General features: G+C 35.8%; 1 protein-coding gene across 2 annotated transcripts; it reads left to right on the top strand.

The window, feature by feature from the left end:
- Positions 1–858: 858 nt before the first annotated feature.
- LOC106069161 (medium-chain acyl-CoA ligase ACSF2, mitochondrial-like) lies at positions 859–20226 on the top strand. 2 transcript variants are annotated; one of them, XM_056010139.1, is made up of 10 exons: positions 859–1013; positions 3073–3396; positions 4912–5120; positions 8039–8277; positions 11252–11493; positions 14167–14260; positions 15451–15567; positions 15693–15937; positions 16880–17032; positions 17794–20226. In XM_056010139.1, exons 2-10 carry the CDS (start codon positions 3100–3102, stop codon positions 17890–17892), a joined length of 1695 nt encoding a protein of 564 aa, XP_055866114.1. In that variant the 5' UTR covers positions 859–1013; positions 3073–3099; the 3' UTR covers positions 17893–20226. The 2 variants fall into 2 exon arrangements, with proteins under 2 accessions (XP_055866114.1, XP_055866115.1); XM_056010140.1 differs by lacking the exon at positions 859–1013 and having other exon boundaries at positions 3288–3396; positions 4845–5120.
- The last annotated feature ends 3814 nt before the right edge of the window (positions 20227–24040 follow it).

Below are 24040 nucleotides of genomic sequence, written 5' to 3'. Positions count from 1 at the left end.
ATGCGTACCTAAGTTTGTGATTAGATTGTTTATGTGTTTTAGGTATAAATTGTCACTTAATAGTCCGTAACATATCTTTGGTGAATACGATAAAGCCAAGACGGACATAATAGTCAACTTATAAAGTTCTTACTACGGTACTAAAGAGAAATAGCCTCCTTCAAAGTCAACTTATAAAGTTTTCACTACTAAAGCGTTTTAAGAAATAGTTAGCCTCCTTCAGTCAGGAAGGACTTAGGTTTATTTCGTTTAGCCTGGGCATTAGTTATGGTCGGAACGAAGTCGTCCACACATCAGTCCCCCCTCTCCACACAGCTGATGTATCCAAAGGAACGGCCAGTGCAGATACAGTTTTGAATGAGCGGCATCGCAGGCTCTGTCATGGCCAGGATGAGGGATTCTGTCTGGAGGCCCCAACTCATTTAGTCACATCCGTTTCCGCGAGACACGACTCCTTAAGCCATCGTCATGAATTCCTCCTCTCATGCGGAGGTCGAGCCATATGCCTTTAATCACAATGTACCAGATGTGCTATCTAATTAGTAAGCCTACACAATTTCCTCTCTACTACAGACATGCATGATAATACATAATAGGATGTATAATGTTACGTTAGTGAATATCTTTTTTTCTTACTAAATATACATCTCCCTCTGATAGCCTCGACCATATTCTGTGCAAAACATATACAAATGTTTAGGTATGTATAACGGGTGGAGTTATAAAAAATACCATTTTAATGCACAAGTGCCTGTAGGCCTACTTATGCAAACACTTAATATATGTTATCAGATAAATCTTAGGCATTTCTAGACTAGGTTTGCTGTGTGTAGGCTATATTATTGTAGTCCAAAGCATTAGTACAATTACTAGTATTGTGTTTGACAGTAGTTAGCGGTAGATCATTCTTCCATCACATCCCAGCGTTGCAAACTAGATGAAAAAAAAAAACAATTGTAGACTTTGTTTTGGCACAAAAAAAATCTAAAGTTATTGCTAAATCTGGACGAAAGGTAAACGTTGAAATAAAATAATAATTTAAATAAGACAAATATTTTAAAAATACTTTTTAAAAAAAGACAAAAGCTCCTTTATACAACTTTTAACTCTTTCCCTCCTTAATTATTTTTGCATATTCAGACGCAATTCTTCATTTTGCTCATTACTATTTCACTACCATATTATGATTAAGCTTTAATAGCTTTGTTCGCTGTGATCAGAAAATGTTTTTTTTTGGTGTAGGGTTAAAGGGGAATGCATGCACCTTCTATATAACATAAAAAAAAAGTTTTACAAATTAAATATTAATTTAATTTAATGTGGTCAAATTAACGATGGCATCGTCGATTGGGGGAGAAAGAGTTAAACTTATCGAACGATTTTTTTTTCTCTTAACTAATGAATGAATGAACATTTTTAACCCAACCTTTCCCCCCTGACAAAGAATCCTGGTTAAGTGAATGTATAGATAGATCTACGTTACTTTATAATATTCCAATGATAGGCCTATAGAGCTAGACTCTGGACCAGGGGTTCTCAACCTGTAGGTCGCGACCCCCTTAGGGGTTGATTGACGTTTTGCCAGGGGTCGCCTAAGACCATCGAAAATATGGATTGTTTTTGTCTATTCTTCTATTGCTGTGTGGATGGGGGTCGCCGCAGAGTGGGGATTGTATAAAGGGGGTCGCCGAGCTTAAAAGGTTGAGAACCGCTGCAGTCTAGACTTTGATGCGCAAAATTTACCTGAACATTAATTTATTAAACTCTTGAATCAGTAATGGATAACCATAGACATATATATATGTGGATAACATACGAAAATTCACGAAAGACGATAACAGAATAGCTAATATTAAATAGTAGTTATTATTTCATTTGAGTTTGATATCGAAAAAGAAAATAACTCTTACAGTATTGAGAACTACGCTTATAAATATGGAGCTGTTACCCTTAAAACGTTTTTAAAAAGTAGTTTTTGAATATTTTGCTACTTAACATTTTCATTTCGCAATGTTGTTATTAGATCTTATAGCAACCCACTAATTATAAAATGCTTCCAATAGCATGCGTCTCAAATAGCCTCTGACAACCCGTCCAATTTCTCGCCTCCACGTGTGGCTTAGATATTGAGTCCAGCGAGTTGGTGTAACATCCATGGCGCGAAGGGGTTCAATAAACTCTGGTCCAAGACCATTAGAGGCCCACAGTCAGTGACTTAACAGCCATGGCTTGTAGGAGTTTCTATCATTTGGGCTCATTGCTCATTCCTAATTGGGGCCAACACGAGCCCTTGGGGATGACACTTTACATTTGTATAAAATCTGATTTAAAACTACTTGCATAGAGATGTCTTTTGGTCAATATACACACTACTTTTTTTCCATCAAAAACTAAATTTGTCTTACGGGGAAGGACACAAAAACATAGGTCTATATATGAACCGGGCAAAGGCGAGTAACTGGTGCCAAAACCCGAGAGCTTCAGGCAGGAGGGACTCGTTAGCCTTGGCTGGCTGGCTACCCACACAAGAGAAGGAAAACTCTGAATAAAAACATCTGCTGCCTTGGGGTTGTATCCAGCATGAACAAGGTTTCACGAATCAACCCTGAGGAAAAATCAGAAGGCGATGACCATCAAACAGCTTGCAGCACACGGTGCTACACCTTGGCAGACCCAACTACGCCGCTGCTCCCAAACTGTATCGCGTACCTGCCCTTGCTAAGAAAAATTGAGCTGCGTGTGAAAAAAAAAAGGGGGATAACTGCTGTTTTTAGAAGTGAGATGAGCCATAGTCGTTAATCTTTCTAATTGTTTGTAAAATGAAAATGTTACACATGATTATGATGTTTTACATGTTTCTTCGAGTGGAGGATAATCTACTTCCTAGTCCAAACCTCCAGAAGGACGACGGGGGCTGAGAGAGTGCAACATTTGAGCTCGGACAATAGAGATGACCGAACGACTGTTCAGACAGCCATCCATTTTTGATACTTTTATTTTGTACATCTGTTGGCTTACTTCAATAATTAAATGATATTTAGATCTCTTATTTGCGTTTCGCTACCGTTTCAGTAAACTTGAATATTGTCATATACAACAATGAACTCAGCTGACCAAGTCCCCGTGTGGGAGCCTCGCGACACTGTCAATAAGTGCACAGTGTCTTTAGCTGAGATGTTTCCTGGTAAAGAGCTGTTCGTATTTTACCACAAAGGCCAGAGAGATTCCTATACAGCTTTTACTCTTTACAAGCTGGCTGGACGCTTCGCAGACAGATTGCGTCGTCATGGTTTTCAACGTCAGGACGTCATCGCAAACACGTTGCCAAACAGCCCGGAAAGAGTTATCACTGACTTGGGAATTATTCTGGCTGGATGTATTACAATGAACCTACAGGTAGTTATAGGTTAGATAGATAGATAGATAGATAGATAGATAGATAGATAGATAGATAGATAGATAGATAGATAGATAGATAGATAGATAGATAGATAGATAGGTAGGTATGTAGATAGATAGATAGATAGATAGATAGATAGATAGATAGATAGATAGATAGATAGATAGATAGATAGATAGATAAATAGATAAATAGATAGATAAATAGATAAATAGATAGATAGATTTTTTTTCCCATTTGCAACTTCTTGTGTGACTAAAGTGGCCAATCCTTTGTACTTTCACCCTTCTTTCTGCTACTATTGTGTATGGCATCTGCAATCCAGGACCTTCCATTAATGCTCGCTCTTCGTGTGAATCTATCCAGTGCCACTTTTTCCCAGCTGTTAGTGCCAATTTAGAAGAGCTATATGTCGCGTTTGCATACATCAGTATACCTTAGCAGTGGACGACCAGCGGATCTCCTGCCTTCTGTTAAATCACCATACAGAATGTCTTATGAAAGTCGACCTTGTGGCATTCATAATAACTATAGCTATGTGCAAATATAAACAAATCGTCACGACTAACATGCTATAGAATATGTGACATCCTTTTATAGAGCAAAGAATTGCAAGTCTAGAATAAATCATACATGGTCGGACATGTATTACAGATTTGCCTATTCTAGTTACAATTATAGCATATCTTTACAACTGTACCTCAGTGGAAGCACCACTTGTGAAGTTACTACACTTTATAATTTTCTAATGATAGTCCTTTAGATTTAGACTTAGAAGATGATGCGCAAAATTTTCCTGAACATTAACGTATTAAACTCTTGAATCAATAATGCATGGGCACCCGCAGGGGGGGGTATAAAGGTGGAGCACTTGCAACCCCCCCCCCCACCCCCCACCCCTGGATTCTGACTAAATCTACATCTACGTAATAAAAAAAAAGATCTGGAAGATGTATTTTATTATAAAATATTTTAAAATGGCTAAAACGTGGCTACTCAGAATTCAAAGGCGTGCACGTACATGGTTGGACATCCATTCCATACGTTAATCTACTTATTTCTACTACTACATTAGCCAGTGGAAGCACTACTTGTTCAGTTGCTACTTAGAAGTTAATTGATTGGATGGTGCCAAAAAATGGCAAGAATTTGGCTACTCAGAATCCAGGGTGGTGCAAGTTAACCCCCCTCCGGTAGCCCATGATAAATAGATAGATAGATAGATAGATAGATGGATGGATGGATGGATGGATGGATGGATGGATGGATGGATGGATGGATAGATAGATAGATAGATAGATAGATAGATAGATAGATAGATAGATAGATAGATAGATAGATAGATAGATAGATAGATAGATAGATAGATGTTATACTGCAGTGTTAAGAAGTGCAATATATATATATTTTGTTTTATAAAATATTTATGTTTTCTATACACCAGATACACCAAACACTCCTTATGAAAATCCGCCCTTCATAGCGCATGGAAATATTTTCCTCTGTTGTAGCACTTGTTGGTAGATGGCTCTGATCTGTACCACACAGCAAGAAAGAGCGGCTGTAAATGTGTAATCATGTCTGATAACAAGCAATGTCCAACCTGGCAACTCCTTAAGCCTTACATTGCCGGGGACACTGATGACTTCATCACCAGAATCTCCATTGACCACACGCCCGAGATGACGTCATCGATCGTCGTGACCAGATACTGGACTGGGTACGCTAAACAATGTGTAGAGTTGATGTCACTTAATATTGTTTAATAGTGTCCTTTTTTTTTGTCTAACGTCAAATTGAAATAAAAAGTTTGCACTATATAGTATATATAGTCGACTCCCTTTTTACAAAGCTTATATCTGTCTGTCTGTCTGTCTAGTAAAAAGTTGTAAACACGTTAGTTCCTTCACAGCCATATGTGACCCATTCTCGGATGAATTTAAAACGTTAAAACTTTGCACAGTTATCCGTTGGCGTAGAAAATATACGAAAATCAATAAGAAAATTAACCAATTAGTCAATTAATTACTGGTTTGTAATTGCATTTTTTGATACCACCAAGGGAAATTAATTCTTTAGTATTCACAGATATGATTAAATATGTCGGGTTTTGTCCCCTTAAATGATTGCAAGCATTATTCCTCCCGCACCCATGCTTGGGGCAAGGTGAAACCTTAAACAATTATTTATTGTATCTAACAAAACATAAATCAATTAAAGAATTAAACAATTAGTCTATAATTAATTGGTACCTTATTCTTATGTTTGACATCGAAAAAAGGGTGATATAATTGTATGTGCAGAGTTCATCCCCTTAGATAAACTTTTTTAAAGGATTTATTAAATATTTTTTTCTTGTAATTGAAGATCGGAATAATCCAAACATTGTCACCAGTATGTGTCACGAGACATAAAATAATGTCAAGGTCAACACATCTTTTTTTTTCCATATAGCTACCTTGTCGTATAATGTGTGCTTCGTGCTGTCTTCACGATGATCCCAGGTTTAAACCCCGCCCACACCCACCAATTGCTTTCTTGTAGGAGGTTTTGATCCGAGAATGGGAATTTAGAGAAACAATTAATTAGGTAGCCTGAGTCGTAAACCTAAAACTACATGTATATAAATGTTTCCCGTACCTCAATCCTTAATTAAGTTAACAAAGTTACAAAGACAGTTTGTGTCGAAACACAAACATAAAATCGGCCCCCGAAGTGGTCTACCTAGAGTGTTCACCAGGATTCGAACACGGGACATCTGGTTCCAAGTGCTTTACCACTCAGCCACAACATCTCCATATATTCATTTAGCGTACACTTATATATTTTTAATAATAATTATTAACCTTATCCATACATTCATCCATACAAAATTAATAACATGTTACATGCAATAAAGAAAAACTAAATTAGATTTATTCTTCTTACAAAAATAGATAAATTGGCAGCAAGAAAAAAAACTCTAGACCTACTTAAATTAGGTAGTGAGCTAGCTAGAAATGACTTGAAAGACTTGGAGTAGGTCTACTTGGAACAGACATTCTCCTCGCAAAATAAAAATTAATATCTCCATTGTCATTTGTCATACAAACTAGACATAGATCTAGCTAGATCTAGACCTAGTTTTAGATCTAAATCTAGATTCAAGTGTAGCTAAATCTAATTCTAGATCTATATCTAGAACTAGATATAAAGTCTTGATATAGATTCTACTATATCTAGACTAGAACTCGTATGAATTTACACTAGACCTAGGCCAATGTTATGATCATGAATAGTAGGCTTTTTGTTACCGGGTAATGGTGTACTATGCTGTTCGTATATGATTCATTTCTAAATGTGATACTGTTGTTTACATAATAAATAAATCCGCACCTTTAAGCTGTCAGAAGATAAGGTCTCTTGACCTTTAAAAAAAAAGTTACCTCCCCTGAAGTTTTTCATTGAAAAGTGGTGTAATTTTAAAAAAAATCTGCTTGCATATATAATTTTTAAAATTAGATTGTTCACTTTCGGAAAAGAAAAAAGTAGCCGTTGCATCAGAACTTTGAATAATCTAAATATCATGATGTACGATTTTCATTTTCTCTTCTAGTTTTTTAAGATATAAACAGGACGGACGAACAGACAGGTCACACAAAAATAATAGTGTCTTTTCCCCGCTAAAAATTGAATCTCTCTATGAAGAGAATTATTGACTTCCCACTGTGTGTCTAGCCGATATACATTTGTATTAGTTTGTAAGGTTGAAAAATACCTTGCGATCTATGGCAAAGATGTAAAGTCATCTTTTTATTTAATCGGCGGTTTCCAAGGACATCATGTGGACAGTACAGCGGCCAAAAGCCTTTACCTACCTAACGTAAGTTAGATACCAATTAGAGGGGATTCAGGGATTTCCTAAAAAAGAAATACGAATCTAATGCCAACCTTCATCAACAATTCTAACTCAAGATCCCTGGGTCCTTTAGCCTAGCGCTTTACCACTCTGCCACCACATCCCATTTTCACAAAGCTTATATCCAGTCACTCTGTCTGTCTGTCTGTCTGTCTGGTAAAAAGTTTGAACTCGTTTCATCTCCTATTTCCCATTCTCGGGTCAAGTTAAAACTTTGAACAATTATTCGTTGAACTTGACAAGACATGAATTAATGAAAAAAATTAACTGATTAGTTAATTAATAGTTGATGATAAATTATTTGGTTTGATATCAAAATAAGGGGAATAAATGCTACTTAATGAGAGATGTTGATGTATATACGGACTTAATCCCCTTATTAAGTTTTGACACGTTTTGTTTTTCTCCGACGTCACATTCTTGGATCAGGTTAAAATTATGCTTAATTATTCATAGTCATTTAGTACAAAGTTATTAATTTTGTTATATTTAGCCAAAAGGGAGCTAAACCCTGTAATTTTCTGATAAATGGCAATAATTAGAGGTTCTTTCCTTTAGATAATATATTTGTCTTTATGTTTCTAATGGGTTAAATTTTGTTTTCACAATCTCATTTAAAATGTATTAAATCTCACAAATGAATGGTTTCTATGTTGAAGTTTCCATGCAGTTCAATGGGTGGAAATGATTCATAATGACGGGCCTGATTTATTTCTTTTATATAATATTTCTTCTTCCAGTCCAAAAATACCTTTTTTGGAAGACTTGACCTACAGCGACGAGGAAATGTTTGTTGACAAAGTCAGCCCATCCGACTTGGCCGTTATCTTCTGTACGTCCGGCTCCACTGGCTATTCCAAACTTGTGCCGAGGACGCACGCTGATACAGTGAACTGTCTACTGATGCGAGACGTGGCCTGGTACAGGAAAACGTACGGGCAGAGCGTCAAGATTACAATGTACAGCGATAGACTGTTAGGTACGCAGGGTGTTCTCGTCTACTGCTTTTTACAAAGTTTGTATCGACTCACTCTGTCTGTCTGGTCAAAATTTAAATCCACTCACTCTGTTTGTCTGGTAAAAAAGTTTGTATCCACTCACTCTGTCGGTCTGGTCAAAGTTTGTATCCACTCACTCTGTCGGTCTGGTCAAAGTTTGTATCCACTCACTCACTCTGTCGGTCTGGTCAAAGTTTGTATCCACTCACTCACTCTGTCTGTCTGGTCAAAGTCTGTATCCACTCACTCTGTCGGTCTGGTCAAAGTTTGTATCCACTCACTCTGTCTGTCTCGTCAAAGTTTGTATCCACTCACTCTGTCTGTCTGGTCAAAGTTTGTATCCACTCACTCTGTCGGTCTGGTCAAAGTTTGTATCCACTCACTCTGTCTGTCTGGTCAAAGTTTGTATCCACTCACTGTGTTTGTCTGGTCAAAGTTTGTATCCACTCACTCTGTTTGTCTGGTCAAAGTTTGTATCCACTCACTCTGTTTGTCTGGTCAAAGTTTGTATCCACTCACTCTGTTTGTCTGGTCAAAGTTTGTATCCACTCACTCTGTTTGTCTGGTCAAAGTTTGTATCCACTCACTCTGTCGGTCTGGTCAAAGTTTGTATCCACTCACTCTGTCTGTCTGGTCAAAGTTTGTATCCACTCACTCTGTCTGTCTGGTCAAAGTTTGTATCCACTCACTCTGTTTGTCTGGTCAAAGTTTGTATCCACTCACTCTGTTTGTTTGGTCAAAGTTTGTATCCACTCACTCTGTTTGTCTGGTCAAAGTTTGTATCCACTCACTCTGTTTGTCTGGTCAAAGTTTGTATCCACTCACTCTGTTTGTCTGGTCAAAGTTTGTATCCACTCACTCTGTCTGTCTGGTCAAAGTTTCTATCCACTCACTTTGTCTGTCTGGTCAAAGTTTGTATCCACTCACTCTGTCTGTCTGGTCGAAGTTTCTATCCACTCACTCTGTCTGTCTGGTCAAAGTTTCTATCCACTCACTCTGTCTGTCTGGTCGAAGTTTCTATCCACTCACTCTGTCTGTCTGGTCGAAGTTTCTATCCACTCACTCTGTCTGTCTGGTCAAAGTTTCTATCCACTCACTCTGTCTGTCTGGTTGAAGTTTGTACACGTTATTTCTCCAAATCACGGATCAATCAAAGTTGAAATAAATTAATTAGTTAATTGATTATTGATAATTATTTTTGTTTTGTTTTGTAATTCGAACATTGGAAAGAAATTGTACTTGACTGAAGTGATCGTATAAGATGAATTAGTTCCCTTTATAGGTCACCGCTCTAAAGTAAGTTTGAAACAAGCACAAGATAACTATCCAATCTTCTATTTTTTATACACACCTCACTAGCGGAGTGGTTAGAATGTCTGCTTGAGGAGGCTAGAGTCATGAGTTCGATGTCAGGTCATTTCCACACTCCCCCTTTTAGAGTTATCAGAAATCTACATTCCCAAAAAGGAACAAAAAGGAAGACAAGGCCTTAAAAGGGAGAAAAAAAAAGTAAACTTATAAAAAAAAAACTGAACATATTTTTCTTTGATTAAACATAGTAAATAATAGGATGTAAAGTAGAGTTCCCAGTTCAGACCTTGTGGTCTATAGTGCAGATGATGTAAAGGTCCTCCGTTTCTTTGGCCTACCGTTAACGATGGTGTCATGTGGCCAGCACAAAGACGAAACCGCCTTTACTTTTCCCCAACTACTGTCAGGTATCCATTATTGCTGGGTGGACTCAGAGGCGACCAAAGATCCCAAAATTAAAAATCCCAGTCTTCACCTGGATTGGAACCCGGGACCCCCGGTTTGGAAGCCAAGCGTTTTACCGCTCAGCCACTTAGGATGTAATGCAACTTTATTAAATTTCATATTTCTCAGAAGAAATTAATTTTCATCATATGCGTGGATCTTCTTGCATGAAATTTTCATTAAATTGCCCTTCGTGGGAAGAATAGCTCTCACTGAGGCAGAACATTTGTCTCTTATGTTCACTGTGTAAACATACTTTCTCAAATTTGGCACTATACCCTGGAATGAAAGGAAAAAAATTCACATATTTTGAGAACCCCTGAATAACAAGTTTCACTATAAGAGCTTTGTATATACGTACAGCACTGTTCATGAAGATGCTTTACAAAAAACGTGTTATCTTTCTGTTATGGTAATAATGAGATATCTTGAACTTACAGACTCACAGTAGGTACTGGTCAAGCAATGGAACACCGTTACTGTAAGCAAGACAATAGCTCATCAACTGTAGTGTCTTTGAATGTATTTAGAAACATCTAGCGAGAGAATGAAATTCCTCGAAGGGTGCATTCTAGTTTTCTGCCATTGCAGTAAAATACAGTAAAAAAAAGCGGACATTTTCTTACTTTAGGCTAATGCCGGCCGGATGGAGGACACGAGCCCAGAAAAGGTTGCTATGGCCTCCTTTTGCAGGACGTCTGGTGGCTCTACGAGCATGACATATGAGGCACGACCCAATCATAGTGATGGTCGCTGCCATTGTGGAACAATCGAACGTAAGTGATGGCTCCCTGTCCACGCTAAACCGTTGGGAGAAATACTTTCAAAGGCAGACAGGAAAATGAGGACTTGTCTTGGCTACCAATGAAGGGGACACGAGGTTAGGCACCTAAAGGCAGCACGAAAAACCTTCTTCCAGATACCCCCTCCTTCCCCCCCCCCCCCCAACTGGTCCAGAAATGCGATCTGAGCAGGCTGTAAGCGGAAGAGTAGCGCTTTATAGAATCTATAATAATAATCCAATCCAATAAGAATTATGTCCAACAAAAGTTGATTCGATTGTCTTTTTTTTTTTTTTTTTTTTTGAGTATATTTTTGTATTATAGAAGAGAAAGTGATATATTAAATGAAACTTTGTGTGATAAAATGAAATAATTTATATAACTCAATCTTATTGCGATATTTAATTTTTTTTTTCAGGTTTGATAGGGGGGTTTTCCTTTTCCTCTACCGTGGTAACCAAAGTCTTAAAAGACAGCTATACACTGGATGAGTCCACGGCCTCTCAAGATTTTTGGGACGCAGTCACTAACGAAGACTGCACGTTCGCTATCATGGCCCCTCTTGAAGTAGAGAAAAGAATTACTCACATCACAAGTTCCGGTGGAGTGTTCCCCAAAAAGTTGAAATATTTAATAGTCATAGGCCAGCCAATGACAAAGGTAGTTTTAACTCTTTCTCTCCGTAATTATTTGTCCACGTTTTGAAGGAATTCTTCTATTTGCTCATAACTACCATGTTATGATTGGGCTTCAATAGCTTTGTTGTTTGTTATCAGAAAATGTTGTATTTGGTATAGAATTAAAGGGAAATGCATGCTCTTTTTATATAACACAAATCCAAGTTTTTAAAAATTTAAATATTAATTTAATTTTATGAGGTCAAATCAACGATGGTGCCGTCAATTAGAAGGAAAAGAGTTGAAAATATCTAGAATAAGTTAAACAACGTAGGATTGAAAAACAAAAACTAATAATTAAAAATTGCATAATTTATAAGTACTTTAAAATGAGACTTAATATATAAAGAAAAATACTTCGAATATTTCCTTTTCCTCACCCTGGGACAAACTCATGTAAGAACGTTTTATTTACAAGTGTTGTTTTTTTTTCAAGCATACAATGGATTTCTGAATTGGCATAAAAAAACAGCACAATTAATATCTCCCTTTTTACAATCCTTCTGGTAGCCTTCCAACACTTTATGGGTATATATATATAATGTTCATAAACTGTGGAACTAGCTTACTAGTTGTTATCCTGGTGACTGCTGTCAAATTACAGTCAGTCAGCATTGATCTGTTCTTACACTTTTTCATTTTCAAGAACAAAACAATTGTTCTCAGATGTATGTGGACCCAAGTAATGTAAATATTTAGAAGCAAAGTTTTCAAAGTGTGGATATGCAACTTCTGGTACCCAAGAAACTCCCACGGAAAAAATTGACTGTCCTCTGGAGCTGAATCAGCTTCTTCGTTAAATGGTGAACTGAGCTATTGAAAACTGGTTCCAAGTTCTTGATGTCTTTGAAATTCCTCAATGAAAAAATCAAAATAAGTTTTCTACTTTTCCAACCATTTCACAAAAAATGGGTTCACATTTCAGCAAAGGAAAATGATAAAAACTGACTTCGCTTGCTTGCCTGGAGAAATGAAAAGATTTAACATACACATACATTTCATGTGCAAACACCCCTTTGCATTATTTGCAATGAAAAATATGATCTGTCTTTCACTCTTCTTTAGAAGTATTATTATAATAACATAGTCACAGTCAATGTTCTTCATGGAGCATAACACTGTCTTCCTTGAGCTTCCATATCCTCTCAATATCTTGCACATGCCGAGGCAGTTGATACTGCTGTGGTACTGAACATCGGAATGTTTTCTAAGTACATCTCGGAACTGCCTGTGGTTAAGAAATCCAGCTATGATAAGTTTGATCACTGAAGTTAATAAGCCAATAATATGTTTCATATTCAATGCAGCTTTGTGAAAACTTTTCCGTTTAGAGTTAATGGTTAGGCTATTGTTCATTAATTATTTTTTTTTAAATCCCCTGTTTTTCTAATTTAAAAGCACGGGCCCCATTAGTTGTTACACTCGCCCTCTTGCTCCAAGCCAACTCAACACTTTCAACACAGTTCTTTAAAGCATTGAATAAATACTGGTTTGAGTTTGTGTCTTGAACTGAATGTTTCAAAATATTCCCAATAGGAGTAATCTTCGTTTATTTAAAACTTTTTAAAATGACATATAGAGACAATCCTTTTTTAGCCTTTCATCATAATTGATAAGAATAAGAAGTTTCAGTTATTTCTGTAGATATTTACAATTACATATTTTAATTTTTTTTACATTATATATATATATATAAACCATGGGAACACCTGATTTCTGTAGGTGTCCGCGGGCCGCATAAAACACCCAGGCGGGCCGCATGTGGCCCGCGGGTCGTAATTTGCCCACTCCTGGGTTAGATGGAAAAACGTGTCAACCGCTTTTATTACAGTTTTAAAAAATCTAAAGAGCGAAAGAAAATTAATCTTCGTCAGTACCATTGGCACCACAATCGCAGAAGCAAAGAAAGCTATAGTTTAAGGCCCATTTCTACGAGGCCCCCTACCAAAAGTGTTCCGGCGATGCAATTTTAACAAAGCTTAAAAAAAATCTGATGTATACATAGGCGTACCCAGTGAGTGTGTTGGGGGGGGGGGCTAAGAGGGAGGATTAGGATCAATTAGATGTCAGAATATCTTTAATAGCTTAGGATCTTATCAAATCTAGATCCGGTCCTACAGCCTCTGCTCTCTTGCTGGTTCTCTAACTCATGCCATTTCGCCCCGTCTCTCCCCTCAAACACACATAAACATTACTTCCCAGGATAGGTACCTAAGAATACAGCTTCAAGAATGAACCACGACACAAACACACTCTCGCAAAAATCAAATTCACACCATTGGATATTAATATACAAGAGGTTATCCTAATAAGCTTGCCAACTCTTCATGGGGGCCAAAAAAACAACAGAAAAGCAAACGAAAAAAAAATGAATTTAAATTTGGCTAGAGGTCTACACAATCATTAGATTGTGCAGTAAACGTCAGCGGGTTTCCCAGTAATAGACTGATCGTTTGTTCAATAAATAGAGGTTCAGGAACATTTTGCGCACAGTCATATATGACTGAATTTATAAGGCCTATCATAAACATTTTATATACTCTGAGTAGATTGATACATTGGTTTTACAACGATTTTTGTTTTCGTGGCTAGGGGTAATGGGGACGGCGTAAAAATGTTCCGATTTTTGTTTAAATTTATCATTTATATGTGACAGGAACAAGTGAAGAAAATGTTTCTGTTATCAGAGAGTGTAGTTGTAGCTTACGGTTCAACTGAGGTGTCTTCAATCGCAGGGATAACCGTGCAAGGTATATAGCAAAGCTTTTATCAACTCACTCTGTCTGGTAAAAAGTTTGTACACGTTATTTCTCCCACACCCAACCTTGGATCAAACTGAAATTTGGCACACTTATTTCTTATACCTGACAAAACAATAATCAATTTCAAAAATTAACCAATTAGATATTAACTATTGGTAAGTAATAAATTTGTTCGGTATCGAACAAAGGAAAGAAATTGTACTTGACTTATGTGATGGTATAAACTGAATTACTCCCCTTATACTTTGTAGAGAGAAAGTTTGAAACTAACAATAGATAACTATCAGACATTCTCGTTTCATAAGCACTGCCCTGGCACAGTGGTTAGTCTGTTGGCTAGAGGAGGTTTGAACCGTCGAGTTCGAATTCGAATTTAATTTATAAATGCATTTAAAAATCAATCACGGTAACATTTAAAGAGATACCCCCTTCTTTCAAGTGATTCGATCATAGAGTAAGGGGAAGGTAAAGGCTCAAAATTACACTTCACAAAAACAATTGTTCAAAATATTTCTAATCGCACAAATTTAATGATATTAATGATTCAAACTAATTGATGCAGGTACAATTAATTAAAGTTTTGTTGTTTTCTTAAGTTTAAAAAATATACTATTTTTTTCCTTGTCTATTGAATGTGTATTGTTAGATACTCTGGGGTTGGCACGAATCATCCTAAATATAGTGGTCTTCTTTTTGTTTGCATTTAAATTTTGATTTACATTCTTTAAGCCATAACATACAGTAACATTGAAAAAGAACAGAAGCGATATCGATAAATGTACAGTAAATAAAGGTAACCTAAAGAAAAACCAAGACATTCGAAGTAATATCAAGGACGCTTACTTGTAAGATAAGAATTGCCAACTAAAAAATGCTATTTAGTTTTTAAAAAAATGAAAGAACTGAGAAATGTGCAGTGTTAAAATGTGCACAAAACATACATTATTATAAGCCTTTTAAAATACTTAAACACTTATGAACACTTCCTATATTGCTATATGATATATATATATATATCAACATAGGCTCTGTAGGCCTAACTATCGTCCAAAATAGCATGTATTTGTCCTAGGCTAGTGTCTTTATGTATCCATTATAATATATGTGAATATCTATTGAGCGGCATGCTAGAATAAAAGTAGAATTAGTCTCAGTTTTACTTTTACCTTCTTTTGTAGAAGACAACTTCGAGTCTTATAACTGTGGCAAACCTTCAAAAGGGAACATGCTACGTGTCGTTGGCGACCAAAATGGATTATGTAAACCCAAGGAAGTTGGAACTATTCAAGTGAAAGGTAACTATCATATTGTGATTGTCAAATTTGTTTTCAATTTAAAAAATACAGTAAATACCTTCTTTAGATAGCAAAGCTACATAGCATAGACCTTACTGTATTTTCCTCCTTAAACTATTTGAAAGGGGAAAGAGTATTCAGTGGTTATTACAACAAGTTGGAACATCCAGACCCGGACACGTTGAAGGCATTCACAGAAGATGGTTGGTTTAATTTGGAGGATTGCGGTTACCTTGACGACGAAGGGAATGTGTTTGTTTTGGGCAGAAACAAAGACACCATCACCTACGGAGCTGCTGTTGTGTATCCTGGTTGGCTGGAGGATCAAATCTCTTTACATCCGGATGTGATTCTAGCCTGCGTTGTACCCGTGAGTAGATCTTTTGTAAACATCTGGCGCCGTAATCATAGTTTTAATAAGCTTTTTTATTTCAAAAAAAAATTTCATAAATAATAAGTGTTACTTATCTCCTATCTAGCGGCGAACATGGGAATAGAGAAGGAACATATAAAATAACTGTAATGATGCGTGTTCTTTTAACTGTTGATAATCTCTATGCAAGGATAAGTCTACTTTGTAGCACTTTCAATATATTTATTGTACAAAAGCTTTGCAGTGCAACTCCAACTCTATTCTCTGTACAACTCCAACTTCTACAAGCTTTCTACTATTCGTTCTACAAGCTCTCCACAATAGCATTACATAGAAGTTTTGATAAGGGAAGTATTTCAATCAACTATATAATGATGTGTGTGTGTGTATTTTCAGTACTTAAGAATCAAATTTCTATAACCTTTTGTTTGTAGAACAAAGTAATGTTTACTCTTTAGTTGGCAACACTGACATTGTTTATTGTATCTATTTACTACAAAATCGACCCAAATCATCATGTATTCCTTTTCTTACGTTTTTGTATAGGTTCCATTGCGTCGCCACCACTTCATATATACGTTCGTAAACAGGAACTTAAAAATCAAAGTGTCAACCAAAGCAGATTACTGTGAATAACATTTAGTGTAAAAATATTGACAACAAAAGATCTAGATCATTTTAATAATTAACTATCAATTATTTTTTAACATTCGGGAGCAATTTTAGAGTATCGTTATTGATTACTGCAGAAATATTATAATATTAACAATTTCATAAGCAAAAAAAATCGTAAACACATTCCAAATTTTACTTTAAATCCTGTAGCAAATTTTTTTTTCATTATTCAAAACGCCATACACTAAAAAAATCATTTTTGCCGCTCAACTTAATATAATTATTTGACAATTTTTAATGACATTTTTTTATAATCATTATAAGGTTTCCGACCCAGTCCTGTATCATAACATCTGCGCATGCGTGAAGCTGTCTTCCACAAGTACAGTCGGTGTTGAAGAGATCAAATCTTTCTGTGAGCAACGTTTTCTACCAAATCTCGTGTCTGCATACACACCCAGGCCTGCATTCTACTTGGTAACTTGCTTTCAAAAATATTTTTTTAATGGTCAAATTTAGGGTAAGAAATGTTTCATTAAGCAATGTTTTCTACCAAATCTCGTGTCTGCGTACACACCAAGGCCTGCATTCTACTTGGTAACTTGCTTTCAAAAATATTTTTTTAATGGTCAAATTTAGGGTAAGAAATGTTTTCTATAGATCATTAAAAAATAAGTAAAGTTTCCCTTTCAGACCTAGCGATCTATTGGTATGATGTTAAAGAGCAGGGTGTCATGTGACCAGCACAAAGACTAACCGCCTTTACTTTCCCCAACAAAAGTCAGGTACTCATTAGAGTTCGGTGGACTCAAGGGCGTCCTAAAAATCCCGAAATTCTATATCCCAGTCTTCAATGAGAATCGAACCTAGGACCCCAGGTTCGGAAGCCAAACACTTAAGCACTCAGCCAACGCACTCGCCTATAGATCATTTCTAGCCAGAAAAAACATTCAAGTCTTAGAAGTATTGTTTTTAAAATTGTATTTCTTTAGAGAAAAAAACAACAAACAATTGACTAATTAATTTTAAAAGTAAAAGAATTTTTTTTTTTAAATTTTGGAAGATCAAAAGTTCTTGTTGCATCTAAAGTTAGCAAACCACAAAATCGGATGTTCTATACGTTTTCTAGTTTTCGAGAACTAAACTAGACAGACAGCACACACAAAAAATGCGTCTTTTTCCTTATGTGGGGAGCATTAAAAAAAAAATCTCAATTTATTTTTTTTATTCCATTACAGATATTCAAAGAAGACTTTCCAGAGTTAAAAACAAGCAAACCAGACAGACTCACATTAAAACGTTTGGCTGAAGAACAGTTTGGTTATCAAAAAGTGTAGAACATAAAGTTTGATGGAGACGAATGAGTAACGTCTCCAGTGGTTCTGCTCTGCATGTACGTAAACATTACTAACTTCCTTAATATGCATGAATATTAATAAAACATATTTTTGTTATAAAAAATGTCTTTTTAAAATGCATATAAAATAAGATTCTTTAGTAATAAATAAATATAAATAATTGTGGTTTCTTTTTATTAGTAGTACCAGGGAGATCCACATAATTTTCTCCATCCGCCAACTTCAGGAAAAGTGCATAGAACAAAAGATGCCTTTGTACATTGCGTTCATTGGCCATGTATTTTCTTCTTAGTTCCACTATAATTTTTAAAGTCTTTTTGCCAGTAATAATAACTTTTTTTTTTTTTGGTTCGATAAATTCTACTGAGCAGGAAAGCACTACTCGAATCCAGTTTGTGGTTGTTAACTGGTACAGTCACAAAATGTACACAAATGCTCAAGTGCAATGCCTAATGTAGGCTACGCATGAATTTATTTAACCAAGTGACACAATAGGGTAACGTAAGGCAAAAAGCCCCCTCTAAGCTTCTATGGACTGTTAAAGCTAGGTTATTAATATGTTTGTACCTTAAATTATGTTTCAAGTAGTCTACTCATGTCTACTTTACAAATTAGTTTTAAAAATGATTTTGTGTCAAGACATTTAAAAAATATTGCATAAAATGTAAGAAGTTAAAAAAAGGGTCTCTTTACCCCACACCTGGGGCAAAGAGCCCCTCCATTAGGCTTTTTACCCCGAGAGCAAAATTATGGAAAATAACAGATACTTTTTATGTTGCTGTGTATATATTTATACATGTAATTTTGTTTTAAAATGACCGTTTTTTCGTCACGCAATCTTTCTTTCCTTTAGGTAAGCTCTTTTTATAACTAATTTTTTTTTACTTTGCTTGTTTTTATATACGTAACAATAGTTTCGTTGTTCAAAGCAAAACAAAATGTGTCTATACGTGTGAAGAGTTTTATTAGTTGTTAAAATTAAATAGAAAGAGCAAATTGTTTCACCTCTGTAGTAGATATCTATGTGTATCTGTTGATGTGTCTATGTGTATCTGTTGATGTGTCTCTATGTGTATCTGTTGATGTGTATCTGTTGATGTGTTTCAACAGTTCACCGAATCTCTTTGATCGTTGTAGCTTCGAAACTGTAACAATTCATTTTATTGTATTTTGTTGATATTAAATATATGTCCCAAAAGTGCCTTTAAACTTTGCATTCACGTACATGCTTTGTTTGTATTTATACCTAATGGTAGTAAAACTACATTGACTTGGCGGAGTTTAGGTCATTGGTTAATATGCATGACTAAATGCATGACTAAATGCATGACGCGTAGGACGTAATCATCTTCTTTTTTTTGAAGTAACGTCTTTAACATAAACATTTAAGATTAAGATTAAGATACTTTATGACATACTTTATTATGACCTACTTTATTACGACCCACTTTATTATGACCTATTTATTACGACCCACTTTATTATGACCTACTTTATTATGAACCACTTTATTATGACCTATTTTATTTTGATATATTTTATAATAACCTACTTTATTTTGATATATTTTATTATAACATCAATTTATTATGACCTACTTTATTATGGCACACTTTATTATGATATACTTTATTAAACATACATTATGACTGACATTACGACACACTTTTTTATGCCTTGATAAAAAAAAAATAGACGGCGTAATTCTGAGCAGAGGGGCCTTGGTGGTTGAGTGGTAAAGCAATTGATGAGGGGTTGAGGGCTCAAATCCTGGTAAAAATTTTCTGACCAAAGACATAGCAAGGTACCTAAGGGCCCGGGTTCTAGAAATAATTATGGGACCTTACCCCTCCCTATATACATAAACAAAAAAAATCGGGTGGCCTATTTCCCTATTATCATATATGGTAGAAAAATAATCTAATAAAAATAAATATTCAATGGATTCCAACTAAAATTATGTAAGAAAAAAATCAAAACATTCACCTTTTTTAAAACCTCAAAATTCTACTTTAACAAACATGTTTGCCACGCTACAAAGTCGGACGATAAGAATGATCTGTTGAGTTGATCTTTAGTCTCTGTAAAAAATGTTATGTACGCCTATACAACTAGTCATAGTGGTTTTTTATTTATTTATTTACACTGCATTTTATGTTAAGGTTGACTATTCAAAAAAAGTGAATTTAAAATTAATTTATTATTTGTATTTTTATTTTAAAAATTCATATGTTTTGATTATTATTAATGAATTATTTTCTATTTTGGTTCGTATCGATTCGAGTTTTTTTAAATATCTATTTCATACTTGTCCCTTTTGATTGTTTTTGATTTAATGATTCAGTATCCTATCCTACTTCAAATATGACTAATAATCATGTTATTTAGATCTACATTGTGGAAAGACTACTACGTTGACAATACTAAAGAAATTACTTTACAAAATAGTAAACATTGAATTTACAAGACAACCATTAACATTCAAAACATCAACAAACACCAAAACACTGCATACAAAAAACTGAAACCAGGCCCAACAAAACTCGAGAACCACTGAAAAAAAAAACTCTTGGCGCAACGAAAAAAAAACGAAAAAAACTATGTCACCCTGTGACTTCACTACCAGAGATCCATACAACAAGGACACACCAGGTAAAAAAAAAACGCTCGACCTAAAGTAACAGTAACTAAGAAGGAGAAAAAAAATGTCACTGCCTTCTCGCATGACAAAATTTGCACTAACATCTCCTAGCCCTGATAGGCATCACTAAACTACATGGGTGGGATAGACACTACATGACCCAACGACCCAACTGCATATGACCCAACGCCATATGACCCAACGACCCAACGCCATATGACCCAACGACCCAACGTCATATGACCCAACGACCCAACGCCATATGACCCAACGACCCAACGCCATATGACCCAACGACCCAACGCCATTGTCTGACTCTCAGACCCCCTATCCCACCTCTCAAAACACCAAAAATGGCAAAGAAAATAACTGGCTAACCGTACTACTCACCTGGCTAACCCTATACCAAGCTTAACGCGCTAAAAAGAAAAAAAAATATGGATGACAACGCCAAACGCGAACATAAAGGTCCAACCCCCTTCTACCATCTCCAAACAACAACGCGCCCCTGTCTGGGCTCAAAAACCTAGTATAAGCATTTCTGCCCAGTGCAGTAATTATGCTTTAACAATAATGTCCACCTCTTCCTATCCTACCTCCATGAATTCCCTACAAGTTCCCTATCAAAAATAAAAACAAGAAAACTTACACCTTATCTCACGACATCGTACTCCTTACCTAAACATTAGACAAAATAAAACACACGCGCTGAAGAAAACAACGTTACCATCAAGCCATAGATACACGAAGGCCCCAAGACAATGGGCGCAAGACTCGGGAGTGACAGTCTGAAAATACATCATGTGTAGCGTCCACCTGCTAAACAGCCAATTCACCCGTACCACAGCAAATGCTAGCAAAACAAGACTCCCGTGGGGGTGCGGCAGCCTAAGGGGGTGCGAGAGCATCCTCATTGCACTGTGCGGAGTTGTAAAAAAGTTCCCACAACCTTGTCACAATCCAGGCACTGTTCCTCAAGGGGCCGTTACATAATGGTGTGTCCAGCACAGTTAGCCTGGTATAGAAAAGGAAAATGGCAGGGATCTTAGTGTACGCGGTCTCTTGCCACGAGTCTGACCCACCCGTCAGACAGAACAGTGTACACTGTTCTCATTTCTCATTCAGGCCGTAGAGAGGGAGCTCTTGTTCACTTTTGCTGGTCTAGAGTTTCAAGAGCCGAAGGCTCAACTCTACCTGACAGTTTAAGAAGAAGACAGAAAAACAAACTGTAGAAAAAAACAACAACTTGAAAAATGGCATTACAACAAGCGTAAACAGAAACTCTACTTAACGCTAATTCTAAGCAGGGAATATTCTTCCAAACCTTTACTTGCAAAATACAATTTTCTCAATACGTTTGGTTATCAAGTAGAACCAAAGTATATACTTAAAAGAATAATAACAGGTCCCAGTTATTCATTAGCCCCCAGACATCATTATAGTGTCGTATAAATTTCAAATTAAACTTAATTAAGACGAGGTGTACGAGCTGATCTAGAAAGAGAAGAAGAAGCAGAGAATTTAAAAATTCCCTCTGGCCCTTACTTGAGAGGGGCCCCGAAATGAGTGTTTTTTATAGGCTACTACTCAAAATTAAATATTACTCAAAATTAAGCACCCCCAAAGAGGTCAAGATCCTCCTGGCCCCTAAACTATGAAAAATTCCTAGCTACGCCCCTGCTGATAACAACCAGGCAGGTTGTGTGTAGGTTACATGGAACTAGCGAAAGCTAGGAATTAGTTTCACCTGTTGAGTAAAGAAATCTTTCTTGCGTGTCTTAGCATCTATTAGTGTTCCACAATCATCTAATATAGATTGAACAAAACTCCTAATTTATATACCGGTAACCATTAGTGCCAATGGATTTTAAGAATTGTGAGTTTCTAATTTAAATAAGCATTAAATAAGTAATTGTCTAATTGGTTACTTTTTTGTATTGCTTCATGTATTTTCTATCTCAGTGAATAATTGTGCGAAGTTTCAGCCTGATCAAAGAATGAGTGAGGGAGAAATAACGTTTACACACTTTTACCAGACAGACAGAGTGAGTTGATATAAGTTTTGTAAAAAAAAAACGTATTTACCCGATGCAAAAGTGATAGGAATTGTGAATGCATTGGTGCTGGATACAGTGAAGTTAAAGATTTTGAATTTCTAATTTACAAAAAGAACGGGCATTTTCTTGATCACAATATATAGGTCTGTGTTCTAGAGCTAGTCCAGACCTCTACGCACGAAGTCATCGCTGGTTGTGTATTGTATTCTCAAAAATGCGCATAAAGGCTTTATAATCAAAACAAATTAATCATAGATCTAGTTTCTATGAATTTTAATTTGTTTAACAAGCATTACTAGTTCACGTCTTAAATTGAAGGAGATGCGTAAACAGCATGATATGAGCTTAGCAAGGGTAGATAATTCTATGTCTTGCCTGTAATGGTAGGCTAAGGACAAGACCAAAAAAAAAAAAAAAAAAGAGGACATCCCCTCATTTTGCCGGTCTTTCGGTAACATTCTTACGCGAAAACATTAAGGACAGCCCTACTTCAAAGATAATAGGTTATTATTTTTTTCTTAAACATCATGTATTTTCTATCTCAGTGAGTAATTGTGCGAAGTTTCAACTTGATCTAGAAATGGGTGAGGGAGAAATAACGTTTATACACTTTTACCAGACAGACTGAAAGAGTTGATATGAGCTTTGTAAAAAAAAGTATTTATTTAATTTATTATATATCATTGTGAATGCTTTAGGAAGGGCTCTATCTAAATTTGAATGACCAGTATTTAAACCATTGTTATTTAGATTTAGTCTAACATACTTTTTATACGTTTGTAGGCATATTAAAGAATTATACTGTATATTATATTATACTGTATTATATTATTTAAAAAAAAAACAACTATACTGCAGCTATTTGGTGAAAAAAAATACAAAGTTTAAGGCTTGATTTTTTTTCTCGACTATCCGCGATAAATTGCGAATCTATCAAAACCGTTTATTAATTTCTATAATTTTTTTAAAATTCATAATGATAACTGAAAAGGGAAGGGATAACTTTTTAAGAAAGGTTCTTTTTTATCCGTTTGAGAGTCCCAGAGAGTTAGTGATACATGAATTAATTAATGAATAACTTATTTTGCGAATAGAGCCCTGGCTATGCTCTTTGATTTGTTCCACGTCCCAGACTTTTTGGACCGTGAATTCTAGTATTCCTTTAACACCCCCCACCCCGTCACGTGTTTATTATGTTTGTTTATTTGATTTGATGATGTTGATGATATATATGCAGGTTCGGAGGTGCCGTAACTATGGTTCAAACTCTTTAATAATCATTGAAGTAACAAAGTGTTGATATGCTTTTCTAGAGTTTTAATTATTTCAAACTTGACCTTGAAACAATAAGTGTATGTACAAAGATATATATAGCAGATACAGGATTCAGTAAAAATGGTCAATAAAATGAGTAGGCTGACTATTTACT

Source organism: Biomphalaria glabrata, chromosome 14 (assembly GCF_947242115.1).
Source record: "Biomphalaria glabrata chromosome 14, xgBioGlab47.1, whole genome shotgun sequence".
NCBI lineage: Eukaryota > Metazoa > Mollusca > Gastropoda > Planorbidae > Biomphalaria > Biomphalaria glabrata.
Note: the sequence above shows the minus strand (reverse complement) of the source record. Positions and strands in the feature narration are given on the sequence as shown.